The 14,818-nt window shown below is 31.8% G+C and overlaps 1 protein-coding gene across 2 annotated transcripts; it reads left to right on the plus strand.

The window, feature by feature from the left end:
• The first annotated feature begins 9,122 nt into the window (after window positions 1–9,122).
• On the plus strand, window positions 9,123–13,836 carry LOC125220901 (ARM repeat superfamily protein). Of its 2 annotated transcripts, XM_089062742.1 has the most exons (6): window positions 9,123–9,381; window positions 10,349–10,518; window positions 10,801–11,077; window positions 11,235–11,351; window positions 11,555–13,393; window positions 13,540–13,836. In XM_089062742.1, the coding sequence occupies exons 3-6, from the start codon at window positions 10,802–10,804 to the stop codon at window positions 13,603–13,605; spliced, it is 2,298 nt and encodes a 765-aa protein (XP_088918868.1). In that variant the 5' UTR covers window positions 9,123–9,381; window positions 10,349–10,518; window position 10,801; the 3' UTR covers window positions 13,606–13,836. The 2 variants fall into 2 exon arrangements, with proteins under 2 accessions (XP_088918868.1, XP_088918869.1); XM_089062743.1 differs by lacking the exons at window positions 9,123–9,381; window positions 10,349–10,518; window positions 10,801–11,077 and having other exon boundaries at window positions 11,510–13,393.
• Window positions 13,837–14,818: the final 982 nt, after the last annotated feature.

The following is a 14,818-nucleotide window of genomic DNA, read 5'->3' on the forward strand; positions in this document are numbered from 1 at the left end:
TCAATACAAATCTGATTATTTAGATGACATTAATAAGTTGAGATAAAGTTCATACAGATAAAATCGATAAATTTGAAAAATTGAAATAAAATTGAATGTTACTAGAAAATCTCCAGAAAATATTAAAAAATATGAGTCGTCAATCTCCAGAAAATTTTAAACAAAATTGAACAGTATAATTGTTCTTTGGTTTCAAAATATAATAAAAATGATTAGAAAAAAAAAAGTGTACTGAATTAAATGAGCTAGTACAATACGTGGTTCATATAACCATATATGACAATGAGTTAAAGTGGAATACATGGTTCATTTATAAAAATTATAGAAAGAAATGAAACAAATAGTTTACATCCTAAAGTGGACACAATGGCGGACCTTCGTGTTTGGGTGTGGAGCCACTGGAACCCCATAAATTTTGACGTTATCTATATTCTATATTACATATGAAATCGAGTATTATTGTGTTAGCTCAAGTGGTTTGGCAGTTGGGCAGAAGTCCTGATGGCCTCGAAACCTAGGAGTGTTATTTCTTTTCTTTTTTTTTTTGGTCTATTTTCTATGTATTTCTCATTGGAAAGTGTTATTTCTTTTTTTCTGGTCTATTTTCTATGTATTCCTCATTTTTCTTTGTGTTATGTGGTTTGGAACCTCCGGTGTAAAATTCATGTGTCCGCCATTGAGTGGACACATGATACGGTGTAGGGTATATTTTAATATAATTATTCATAGGAGTGTGATCTAACTTTCTTATGTTGCTAACTTGCTAATTTATCAATACAGTGTATTAAAAATGTCAATATTAAAATGTCAACACATAATTTTGTTGAACTTCAATATAATGTGTTGACATTTTGATATCACCGTGTTAACATTTTTAATACACTGTATTGATGAGTTAGTAGAGTTAGCAACTTAAATAGTTAGCAATACAACGCACCCATTATTCATAATTTGGTATTTTTATTGGTATTCATATATTGGGTCATATTCTAATGCTTATAGCACCCTAATCCAAAATCAAGACCAAATCTCCACCCTTAGATTTTAAAATGAGTGGGTGAGATTAAATCTTACGAATCTCAATAAATAGTAAACAAAATATCAACAAAAGGGTAATATCGTCATTATGTTACCATATGATAATTTTCGTGAATGTTTTTTATATCAACATAGTGTATTACAAATATCAACAATATGACATAAGAATATCAATACTAGTACAAGAAAATATCAACACATCTTTATTGAAATTTTTACATGGTTTTATTGAGATTTTTTGATGTATTTGTTGATAAAATTTTGGTTATCAACATTTACGAAAACTAAAATAAAAAATATCAAATTTCATCATCCGAACGTCGTCGGAACATATGCAATTGAGATGTCGTTGGAATCCTTATAAAATTGAGTGAACTTCAAAAATGGTCCCTGGACTATGAGTTTATCTCGTAAATGGTCCCTGGACTTTAAAAATATCACCAGTAGTCCCTGGACTAAGGGTTAATATCAAAAGCGGTCCTTTTGCACTGTTTCGAGACGAAAATGCACTTTGAAGGGTTTTGGGGGGTTTGGGCAATTTAGTCTTTTTACACTTTTAACATTTTAAATCTGATATTATTTCAGTTATGTACTAAATCTGATATTATTTCAAAATTATCATTCTTCTTCCCTTTTATCATTCTCCAATTTGTTTCTTTATTTCAATATTAGATTTAATGTTACAAAATTAAATTTTAAATTTCAGTTTTTAAATATCAATAAATTTTTCATTATAAGAATTATTAAATAAAAAAAATTAATAGTCATAATCAATGCTCCCACCGTCCGCGAATAGGAGTCCCGTTTTTCCATTTTAGTCCGTCCGCGAATAGGAGTCCCCGTTCACTTTTACCATAAATGGTAATAGGGTCTCACCTTCAACTAACTCATTTCACTCACATTTCATTTAAAACTAATATATACAAGTGAGACCTCTATTCCACTAACTTTTTTCTACCCATTTTTCTTAACATTTCTTAAAACTCGTGCCGTCAAGAAATGAGACTCCTAATGGGGGCGGATGAAGTATTTGATAGTGTCTAATATTTAATTAACAAGATATGACTACGCCTTAGTTTTAATCAATATTTAATAGCTTTAATCATAAATAGTTCATATAACACGATTTATTATGAAATAAATATGCATATAATGTAAGACTAATATAATTTTCGTTTATTAATTTGAAAACAATCAAAATGACTAGAAAAAATTCCAACAAAAATACTCCTATATAAAAATTTTAGTCAACTTTATAATATTCAATCACAAGCAATTATAACAACCGAACGGAGGTTAAATAGAATAGCATTTATTTTTCCCTCATGATTAATATTATTTTTCTGTGCTTCTTCAATTCAGCTGAATATTACTCCCTCCGTCCACGAATAAGAGTCCCATTTGTTTACGGCACGGGTTTTAAGAAATGTTAAGAAAAATGAGTGGAAGAAAGTTAGTGGAATAGGGGTCTCACTTGTATATATTAGTTTTAAATGATATGTGAGTGAAAGGAGTTAGGTGGAGGTGGGACCCTAGTACCATTTATGGTAAAAGTGAACCGAGACTTTTATTCGCGGACGGACTAAAATGGAAAAACGGACGGAGGGAGTATATTAAATAAAAAAATTAATAGTTTTAATCAATATTTATAGTGTCCATGAATTAATAATTTTAATTAAAAAAATTATTGATATTTAAAAATTAAAATTTAAAATATAATTTTATAAATTAAATCTAATATTGAAATAAAGAAACAAAGTGAAGGATGACAAAAGGGAAGAAGAATGATAATTTTGAAATAATATCAGATTTAGTACAAAACTAAAATAATATCATATTTAAAATGTTAAAAGTGTAAAAATACCAAATTGCCCAAACCCCCCAAAACCCTTCAAAATGACATTTTCGTCTCGAAACAGTGCAAAAAGACATTTTTTTGATATTAACCCTTAGTCCAGGGATTACTGGTGATATTTTTAAAGTCCAGGGACCATTTTCGAGATAAACCCATAATCAGGGACCATTTTTGAAGTTTACTCTATAAAATTATCTTTAATTTGATATATTTTTTTGTGAAAAAATAATTTAAATCGAGAAAGTTACGTATATTTAAAGTTTTAAGATGATTTTAATGAGAAGGAATTGACATTAATACCATTTAATTTTATTTATTAATTTTCTTAATTAAAAATATAATTCATTTGACATTATTTCAACCACTAGATCTTCTAATCTAATAGCTAAGATTTAGTCTTAGTTGGGGATTGCTAATTAGTTAGCAATTGATCACCCCTTTTATATATTTATGTATTTTAGTCTAACTTTTTAGGATCTGAATTATTAATATTTTGATGCATATGTATTTAATATATGTATTTTAGTCTAACTTTTTAGGATCTGAATTATTAATATTTTGATGCATATGTATTTAATTTGGGATGTCTCAGATTGAACAAAAGTGGGTATATTTTAATATAATTATTCATAATTTGGTATTTTTGTTGGTATTCATATTTTATGTATTTTAGTCTAACTTTTTAGGATCCGAGTTATTAATATTTTGATGCATATGTATAAACCTGCTTATTCGGCCGGTTCCGATTCTAATCGGACCAGTTGACCGGTTAACCAATTTTAAATTTTCATAAATCTTAAAACTGGAATCGACTGGTTAAGAACCGGCCGATTCCGGTTCCGAACCAGAACCGATGTGTAATTTTAATCCGAATTTATTTATAATTTTAAATGGTTCAATACTAAAAAAATAATAATCCAACGTTTAGAAATATAACAAATAATACCTAAATATTCAAATAAATGTACAAAAAATACAAACCGACAATACAATAATATTCATATATGGATAAGTGTAATTCCAAGTGTTGTAGGTCGGACTAGTTTATGTTAATAATTTTTTAATAAAAAAATTGGAGTTCTAAACTTTAGCAATTTTTTAAAAAAATAAGTTTAAAATTGAATTCCATTTTCCCTTTTTTGGCTAAACAAATATTCAATGGAATTTCTAATACTAATTGATCTTGTTGTTTGGTTTATAACGGGACAGTTAATAAATTATTCACAAAACATGTTAAAATCATATGTTAAATGAATTATTACATAAATTTGTTATAAAGTTAAATTTCAATCATATGAAATGATATTGTATTTATATAAGTTCATTTGGAAATTAAAACAAACTTATGATGTACTACTCATTATAGTTAGTTTATAAAAAATGGATAGGGGAAATAATTGTAAATTCAAAGTATTACGGTTTAAATACTTTAGAAATAGAGCTTGCAAATCTAAACCTGTTAAAATCTATATAAATCACTCAATATTTCAAACTATTTTACTTTAATTCAAAATTAATTCAATTAAGTTAGATTTATTAGCATATTAAATTATAAAAAAAGATAAAATTGAATTATAGTCCAGTTTCCGGTTAGGAACCGGTCGGTTCTGGTTCCGAACTGGAACCGATTTTATTTAAAAAGTTGGAACCGGTATCAGAAACGAAATCGGAAAATTCAATTCCGGTTCCTCAATTAACCGGTCGGTTCGTTCCAATTCCGATTAACCGAGAACTGGAGAACCGTTTAAGCATCCCTACATATGTATTTAATTTGGGATGTCTCAAATGAATAAAAGTAGACACGTAATAGGGGACGGACCGACAAAGGGTGTATATTTCAATATAATTATTTATAATTTGTGGTATTTTTGGTTAGTACTCAGATATTTATATATTCTATTCTAGTTGTCAAGGATGCGAAATTTTTCACTAAATAGCCTATGGCTAGGAACTTAGGATATACTACTAGGAGTAGTAAAGTGTAATTTTCCCTCATTTTCAACTCTTAACTGTTAAGTAAGAAAACCACACAAAGTGTTTGGAAAATTCCTTTTTTCCGATGAAGCAACTATAAAACGATAATAAGTTAGAAATATAAATAAGTTTTAAAACATCTTATAATTTCTTTTAAACAATTTATAAGCACTCGTAAAAGTTTGGTAAAATAAAATTCTAAGCTATAAAAATAATAATACTATCCTATAAACTTATTTTTAAGCTTAAAAGCAAAACTTTCTAAGGTCAAATGAATGCTAAGCCCAATACTTAAAATATACTCCACGAAAATACTTTTCAAGGCCCATATTAATGTCTAAAGCCCAATATATCTCCCATTATTAAAAAAAAAAAATAAAGCAAAATTAATTAACCAGAATAACCCATTAAACAAAATTACATACAGTGATCTCCTGTGCTACAACACTGTGAGGGGGACACATAACTCATTTATCTATTTATAATTAATTGATCAATATATTTATAAATAGTTTTGTCTAAGTTTAAATGTCACCATCTGTATAGGTGCAAGTCAATCATATTTAATATACTCTATAGGCTTCTTTAAACTTCTTAGGTCCAAGTCAATCATACATGTAATAATCTAGGCTACTTTGGACTTCTTATTAATCGAAAATATTAAATTATAGAAATGCACGAATAATATTCAACAGAAGGGCCATCAAATATCAAATCAAATGTTGAAGGTGGGTTTGTCACCTAGTGACCAACTTAATGATGAAATATCAACTTTATTTGCATAGTATTATCTGTCGCTATTATCCTAGCTGCCACATTTCCAAATCCAAAATGTATTACATTCATCACCATGCATAAAAAAAATAAAATAATGTCACAAATTGAGGAGCAATTTATTTGATTAGCTGTCAAGCTTTGTGCATCCAATTAGTAATATTAAGATTATTGAAAAAATGGGTACAACAACTCCGCACACCAATTTTATATAGTTGGCTCGATGTTGACATTATATATCACGATAGCCACTTTTTATTTCTTTTGGAACCACTTTTATAAATTATTTCTCATATATCATGATCACAGTTAACTTATTGTATTGAATAAATTGGGGATATAATATTGATCACATATATACCCATTTACAAATTCGTCTTGTGTTCTAATTCAATAACTCATGTTTAACTTAGTAATTTCTTTTAACAATATTTATAACATTGTTCAATGTATAGAACTGATGGTTAATGACTACATAATATGTAAAGTGTAATATAACCATCATTTTGAACTTTTATTTTAAAAATATATACGATAAGGAGAAAAATATTTAGGTGTGTAAATATATTATCTAAATGTATAAATATCACTCACTATATTAGTATATGTATGACAGATTCGATATTTTGGCTGCCGGTTGTTAGGGTGGAATTCATTTTCCACCTCAATATTTTATCATTATCTGTTCTCAATCGTACAAATTTTTATTTTTCGACATTATGGCTGCCGGCTTAGACTTTTACTGATTTATTTATTTTTTATAATTTATGGAATAAAAACGAACTTGGATAAAAAGTAGCCGACACCGACTATTTAAAATATTCACATTTCGTGAAAGAGTTGTGCATACATGTAAAAAATAATGAATGCAATAAATACATTTTTTTATCTAACTTTAATACTACTATATATTATCCATTCACCCTTCATTAATGTCATATTGCAATTTTGAGATGTCTATCCCTCAATTCTATAGAAATGGAGATATTTCTTTTTTGGCACGGAGACTAAAAAAAATTGTGTTAAGTGAATTAAGTAAATGAAAAATAAAGTAAGAAAGGAAGAAGGTAGAAAAGTGAAGAGAGAATAAAGTACTCCAGAGAGAGTAAAGTAAGCGAGAAGAAATGTGTTGACTTTTACTAAAAAGGGAAATAACTCCACTATTATGGGACGTACTAAAATGACAAAATGACTACACTACTATAAACCGGAGGAAGTACTTATTAAATGTCTCATTTTACGTACATTTACACTATGAGACATTACTTATAGATAATAGTATAATTTATTGGGTTACGATTAAAATATACTACTCCCTCTCCGTCCTATAAGAATATAAACTATTTAATTTTTAGTTCGTCCCATAAGAATATATACTTTCTAATTTTAGAAACTCTTTTTTCTCTAGTAAGGCGAAACTCATTCTTCATTAATAATATTTTAATTATTTTTCTCTCTGTTTCTCTTTTACTTGTTGAATTCAAAGTGTATATTCGTTTGCGATTGTAGGGAACATTAGTTAGCCTGTTAAATACACTATATAATTGAAGAAAAATAAAATAAAAGGGCACCTAAGCTCACCTCTCACATTTATTATAACCCTAGAATAAATTTTTATTACGAATCTTTCAGCTTGTAAGAGCATCCCCATCCATGCTCTTAAATAAGAACACGGGATGGGTCCGAACCCACTTTTTTTCCCTGTCCTTAGGCAAGAGCACAACATCCACATTCGTGCTCTTCCGCAAGGATAAGCTCAAAGGTCCTACTATTGTATTATTCAATTTAAATACTTCAATTACTAAAAATATCTCTACAATATAAAAATATATTAAAATAAAAAATTAAATAATTAAATCCTAAAAAATAAAAATTAAATAATTAAAATCCTAAAAAATAAAAATTACTACATAATTAAAATCCTAAAAAATAAAAATACATAATTAAAATGTGAATTTTGGAGAAAAAATTTGAAAAATAAATTAAAAGTGTGTAGAAAACGGATATAATTTATCGAGAAGTGGGAATTTTTTTTACTTTAAAAATGATTTTTTTAAATTAAATTCGATTTTTTTAAAAAAATTACAAAAAAAAATGAAATTGTCGTTGGCCAATCGCGTACCGCCACGTAAGGCTGCTCAGCGGCACAGACGTGTCCTTGCCAGAACGGATGGACGAGCATGCCGCTGCAGATGCTCTAAACTGTGCCGCTGAGCAGTACGGACGTGTCCTTGCCATCGGCACGGACGAACGAGCATGCCGCTGTAGATGATCTAAACTGTCATACAACGAAACATTAATTAGTTCACATTATATTAAAGATCATTAATATAATAATTTGTAGAATAATATGATATTTAAATAAAGCCACGTACATACTTAATGTGAACTTCATAACTAATTAATTTATAAGTACTATACTAGTAAACCGTCTTCGATGATAAAATATTAAAGAGAATATGATCTATATTAAAAGTTCATTTGTTATTCTAATTAGCAAGAATATTCTGGTAACTGAAGTGGAAAACGAATTTCAATGAACATTTTTCTATTACTGGTAATCCCCAACACATTATTGTTACATGTGGTAAGATTATGGTACATCATTTATTTTCACTCTGACCAACTGATTTTGACATTTTATATAGTCCAAAATTAGATTATTAAATTTGCCGGATATACGCAGTTGGATGTCGAAAATACCAGAAAGCCTCCGTCCTTTTCTACCATATCACAAATCACAATTCCTCCATATGAAAAATGCATTATTGATTCATTCATACATGAAACCAAATGAATGCCAAATCTAGCGACTAGTATGTCAAGTTCTTATAAATTAATTGTATGCAAACATAGGAAACCAACATCTATAAAGTTCAATATAAGTTAGGGGCCGACCAACTTCATTATCGGCCCGCTCAATTTATTTGCATTTTGGAGTTGTCATCGACCTCAGGTACGATAGTTCCGCCCTAACCTGGTAAAAAATTTGTGACTCTTATTAATAGTTTTTCATGAAAGATAATCTATTCCTTTATACTATTATTATTGACATTCATTCAAAAGATTGCTACAAAACATCTGTGTAATTCACGATTGATTAAATTACCATAGGAGTATATACATAACCTTGTAGTACTAATACAGAAAGGCAAGTACTAACAAAAATTATAACCATACTTAAATAAAGTACAACAAATAATTGAGACAGCAAAATGATGTAAAAAACAACAAATATATATAGAAATTCCATGATGCTTTGCTTGTAGAAAGATCTTATTGGATATCATTTTTATAGAAAAAGGTCCAAACTTTTTCATTTCCATCTTATAATCATGATTGACAGATTCCTCATAGTAATTCTTAATCCTTATCCTAATTAATTAATAATGACAACCAATTCATAATTACCTCATTAAATTATTCTCCCCCACCAAGTACAAATTTGCAGCTATAAACCGGGGCCCACAGATTCCCCTCCTCTCTCTTAATTTTTTCGGATCCCTTCAATATTATTTTTCTCGATTTTTCCAGCTCCAGAAATGAAGCAGAGCGAAGAGGGGTGGCAAGATTTCTTGTAAAACGAGCAAAAAATTTGTTTTTTCTTTTTTTTGTGGAATCCCGCAGTTGATTCTTGACGGCTAAGAGATCAAGAATTATGGGATTTCCGGAATTTGCTTTTGGACCTCATCAAGATCTAGTTTTTTGTGTATAATTTCTTCTACACTCTTCTTACAAAGGTGAAATTCCAATTCGTGGGGATTTACTCTATAGTTCTTTTCTCGAATTCAGCAATATTGCGTTTTAATGGAGTCCTGAATTCTTGCATGTTCTGTTGAGCTTTTTGTCGAACATATTGCGATTGTCGGAGTATAGTGTGAGTTTAGCTACATTGGCATAGGAAGGCTATGGAGATTTCATTATCTCTTGTTTTGTTCTTATCATTGTGCTTCCTGTTCCTGAAACGTCAGCACTTTGAAATGCTTTTGTTTGTTGACGATTTTGCCGTTATTTAGGTGTGAACAACGAAGTAAAGAGTAGTTATTTCTGGCGTGGAACATTGAAAATTGATATGCTCTTGGCCTGCAGCAATTGAAGAATGATTTAGAGTTGTATTTTAGGAGTCTTGTTGTGAAAAATAGTTGAAACTAATAGCATGTGCTTAACCTTTTAAATGGCAGCTGACATGAATATTCCTTTTCTCTGGTTCATTTAGGAGGCAATAAACTATTGTGTGTTGCTGTTATTTCCATTTCATGTTGTAGGACTAGTTGACTTCTTAGGTAATTTATCTGATGCAGAAAAGGTCATTTTCTATGATTGAAAATTTTGCATATGTCATCTCCATATATGAGTTCACACAATAGCTGGTTTTTGGGGTTATGTACAGTTAATTGTCTATAAAAGTTGTTATTTCCTCTGTTTTTTTTTTCATGTGTCTGGAAGAGGTCTTCTTATATGTCTATCCAGTATCCACCAATAACTTCAATTGTAACGGTGTTGTTCGATATATTAGTATTTCTAGAAATTTACGGAGTGGCATTGTTGTCAATAAAGTTTAAGCTTGGAGGAGATGAATCTGTGCTATCTTACTTATCTCTTGTGTGGATGAATTCAGGCCTATAGATAGATAAATCTGGAGTTATACTTTCTGTTAGGGTGAATCTTTTACTGACAACAGTTTCCTTTATCTCTTGTATTCTCTAGGAGGGATTGATTGGCTCCGAGGGCTCCCATCACAATTAACTACCTTAATTGAGCAACTCTAAGTGGCCTCAAAGTGCAACCTTTTAACTTTCGGTCGTTGTGGTTGCTTGATGCATTGGTGGTTGATCATTTTTCTCCAGAGCCCTAATATTTTTTCATTTATATTACTGGTAATTTCCGATTTCTGTATAACTTGTGTTAGCAATCCTTAATTCCTTATTCTGCAAGTACTGTTGGAATTTGATTTTATGCCATTCCGTTGCTAGTAAATTTTTATTTGACCTGTCAAGAACCTTTCCGATATAAATGAATGAAGTGTGCAAAATCTTTGTTTAGCTTGAAAAATAAAAAGCCTTGAATCATGTTGTCCAATTGTTTCCTTAAATATTTATCTATTTAGTTTGAAAAAAATATCCCTCTATGGTTCTGATTATCTTTCCTCATTCAAACAGGATGGACTTGACACCATTAAGATGTCTTATTAACAGTATTTCTCGATTCATTCATCTGGTTACATGCCGCGTATCCAGTACGATGCCAGCTGAGAAGGATTATCAGAATTTGGTTTCTATGTTGAAGCATTTGAAACCGGTACTTGATGATGTTTCCGATCACAAAGCACCAATGGATGAAGCATTGTTTAAAGAATCTGAAGAGTTGGATATAGCTGTGAATGAGGCCAGAGAGTTCCTTGAGAAATGGTCCCCAAGAACGAGCAAGTTACTGTGTGTGAGTACCTTCTGATTGCACTTGACCTGATTCTCCAATTAAATTGAAATATAATCACATAAAATCATTGTGTTAATCATGGGAAATCAATAATGATAGACTCTTTCTACCGAGAATTACTACAGTTCTAAAATATACTGCTAATCTGTGTTTTCAGGTACTGCAAAGTAAGCCATTGCTCTTGAGCATCCAGATTGCCTCAGTCAAGTTATCTTGCATTCTTTGCAAAATATTTGAATCATTATCAACTTCTTCGACCCTAGCACATGTGCAGGTAAGAAGTTATTACAGAGCCTTGCTCCATTGCCGTCCCTTTTCAATTATATACTCATTTGCTATATTTTGCAATCTTGTTCATTCTATTTTTTTCTTTGTTTTTGAGTTCGCTTCTTTCGTGTGTGGTGGGAGTTTATTTCTACCTTTATGATACAGTGCAGTTAATGACAAGAGAATAGTTAACTAATGTATCATGTTCAGCTTTCTGTGCAAGAGTGTCAGAATCTGAAACTAGGGAAACTAGCTGAAGAGATCGAAGAGATTCTGAAAAGCCAAAAAGACGGAAAAGTTCCTGGTGTTCAGCAGCTTATAAACATCATTGAGACCTTCAACCTGACATCTAGTGATGAAATTTTGAATGAGTATATTGCACTTGAGAAGGAGAAACAAAAAGCAGAAGGCAGCGACATAAAAGGGGATTTAGATCACATTTCCAATATTGTTGATCTTTTGTCTCACATTCGTGATTATGTTGTTAATCTCGAGAAATTTAAAGCCATAGGTGGCATTCAGATTCCTTCACATTTCCTCTGCCCATTGTCTTTGGAACTTATGTTAGATCCCGTTATTGTTGCTTCGGGCCAAACTTATGAGCGTGCTGCTATTCAGAAATGGTTGGATAACAGACTTGGGATATGCCCCAAAACCGGTTACAAGCTCTCCCATAAGAATCTTATCCCCAATAACACCGTTAAAGCTCTCATAACCAATTGGTGCAATGAAAACAATCTAGAACTTGGTAGCAAGTGTGAAAAATCTGAAATAGAAAGAGTTCGTCCCCCTTCTGAGCATGCTGGTCATGAAGATGATAGCCAATGTCCTCCGCAGAGTGGTAATTCCGCATCTGGATCCTCGTTTGGACACAGTTTGGAGACTCAGAATCGCGGTTCCAGAGGGGTGAACGAGAAACTCGATGAGTCTTCTCCTGAGCATTCATATGTACATAGCCGGAGTGAGTCAGAGTCCAGTGCTGTGTCCAGCATAGATTCTGTTGCAACAGCAGAAACTGAAAATGCAAGTAAATCAAGTAAGCAGGAAAATGCGATTGATAAGTTAGATGATACAAAGTCTGCTTGTTCCACTTCCCTTGTTAAAAAAGCTAGTGGGGCTTCTCATTCTTCACATGGAAGGCAGCACAGTGCCAAAACAATGGGTGAAATGGTTGTCAATGGAAAACACACTCCATCTAGAGCTGTGTCTCTTCAATCTGACTCCGGGTATGATGTATTGACTTCTACTTCCCATGTGGAAAAACTCGTCAACAACCTGAAGAGTGTTTCAAATGAACTACAAACTGGAGCCGCCAGAGAATTACGGCTTCTTGTGAGGTCTAATATGGAAAACCGCATCATTATTGGTGAATGTGGGGCTATTGCCCCGTTGATTGGACTTTTACACTCAGATGTCAAGGAAACACAGGAACACGCTGTCACTGCTCTTTTGAATTTATCTATAAACGAAAACATCAAGGCCAGGATTGCGGAAGAAGGTGCTCTAGAACCACTAATTCATGTTCTTAAAACTGGAAATGCAGGAGCCAAAGAGAATGCTGCTGCTGCTCTTTTTAGTATCTCACGTTTAGATGAGTACAGGATAAAGATTGGTCGATCTGGGGCAATCAAACCCTTGGTTGATCTTTTAAGAACAGGTACTATCAGAGGAAAGAAAGACGCTGCAACCGCGTTATTTAACCTATCTATCTTTCATGAGAATAAGGCTCGTATAGTACAAGCTGGAGCAGTGAAGCCTTTGGTGACATTGTTGGATCCCGAATCAGAGATGATTGATAAAGCTGTGGCTCTTCTTTCAAATTTGTCGACCATTGCAGAGGGATGCTCAGCAATTGCTCGAGAAGAGGGCATTCCATTACTTGTTGAGATAGTCGATACAGGGTCACAAAGAGGAAAGGAAAATGCAGCTTCAATACTATTGCAGCTGTGCATCAACAGTCCTAAATACTGTCGAAGTATTTTGCAAGAAGGAGCTGTTCCACCTCTTGTGGCATTATCTCAGTCCGGCACTCCTAGAGCTAAGGAAAAGGTACATAGTTTAGATTTTTCAATACAATACCGTATTTTGTGCTCTTATTTTGAGACAAAACACTGCAAATTCTCCCTGCCCCCGGTCTGTTATGACATACATTGCTTGAATGCAATAACACTATTTGTCTTCTCTCATTGAACCAGGCTCAACAGCTTCTGAGTCACTTCCGCAATCAGCGTGAGAGCTCTGCAGCAAGAGGGAGATCGTGAAAAGGGGTGAAAGAGCCACTCCTCTAGTGAACTCTTGTAGGTCAATTTCTTTATTTTACAGACTCGTGGTCATGAGACGTTTTCATTTTCTTGCTCCATAAATGGCCGTTGCTTCACTGGAGGTTTTGATTTGATTTTTTTCCTGTGTCCATCGCTGAAATTCGTGCCTAGCTGTTTGTACAGTAGTTTGTATATATATTTGCTTAATCTCTTTTGAAGAAGTTTTGTTGATTCGCTTGCTCTGATTCTGCTGCATCAGCTTGGTCAAGTGTGTATATCTTCTCGAGTTAGATTAGTTTGAAAAAAACTGAATTTGGATCCAATATCACATGAGACCAGTTAGAGCTTTGATGCTTATACAATGCAGATGATTTTTGTTTGCAGTGTATTAGTGTGATCAAAGCGATTTTTGCATTTTAATCATGGTAGGATTGATTAATTCTTTATAAGGAAAGGGAAAATATGAAAATTTAAGAACGTGTTTTGGCAAAGAAAACGTCACGCATTGCACTGCATTAGCTTGTATATTGTGCAACAAATTCCAAGAAATAATCTATTTTCTCAGTTCAATATAATTCTTGATACAGCGAAAAACCTAAATGCTCTCTTCAGCCCTAAAATATACTCCCATCAATTTTGCCATTTTGGTTTGTCTTTTCAAATTAGTTACTTCCATTTTTTTTTAGGTTTGTATTTTTAATAAAGGGTCATCATTCTTCACTAATAAAATTTTAATATATATATATATAGGGTCTTGTTAGGTTGAGATTATTTAGCTAAATTGAGAAATGAGATGCAATATGGGCCACTAATCCACAAGCTAAACAAAATGTCAACAAATACAACATTATGTCAACAAGGGGGTAAAATTGTAATTTCATAATTAAAAAAAGCGTGAAACATCCAAATTGTTTTCAAACCAGCTTCTGAAATTTCTCTAAAATCTCTCTTCAAAAATCTCAAATCTCGCTCATCTTCATACAATTCGAATCCCTTCAAATTCTGGAAAATCTCGCTGATATTCAAAATCTCGCTGCTATAAATGACGAATGAAGAGGAAAATCGGAAAGAATCGGTTCAAAAATCAATTGAAGCTAAGAAACAGAAGTCAAAATCGGCGTTGCATGAAGCCAATTCTTCAGGTTAAGAAATTGATTCAAATTTTAAGTATATTGCTTTGATTTTGGTATTTTAATAAACATCTCGATTTCGT

The sequence above is a fragment of the Salvia hispanica genome, chromosome 1, assembly GCF_029641045.1.
Source record: "Salvia hispanica isolate PSC_SH4W2 chromosome 1, Shi_PSC_v1, whole genome shotgun sequence".
Classification (NCBI taxonomy): domain Eukaryota; kingdom Viridiplantae; phylum Streptophyta; class Magnoliopsida; order Lamiales; family Lamiaceae; genus Salvia; species Salvia hispanica.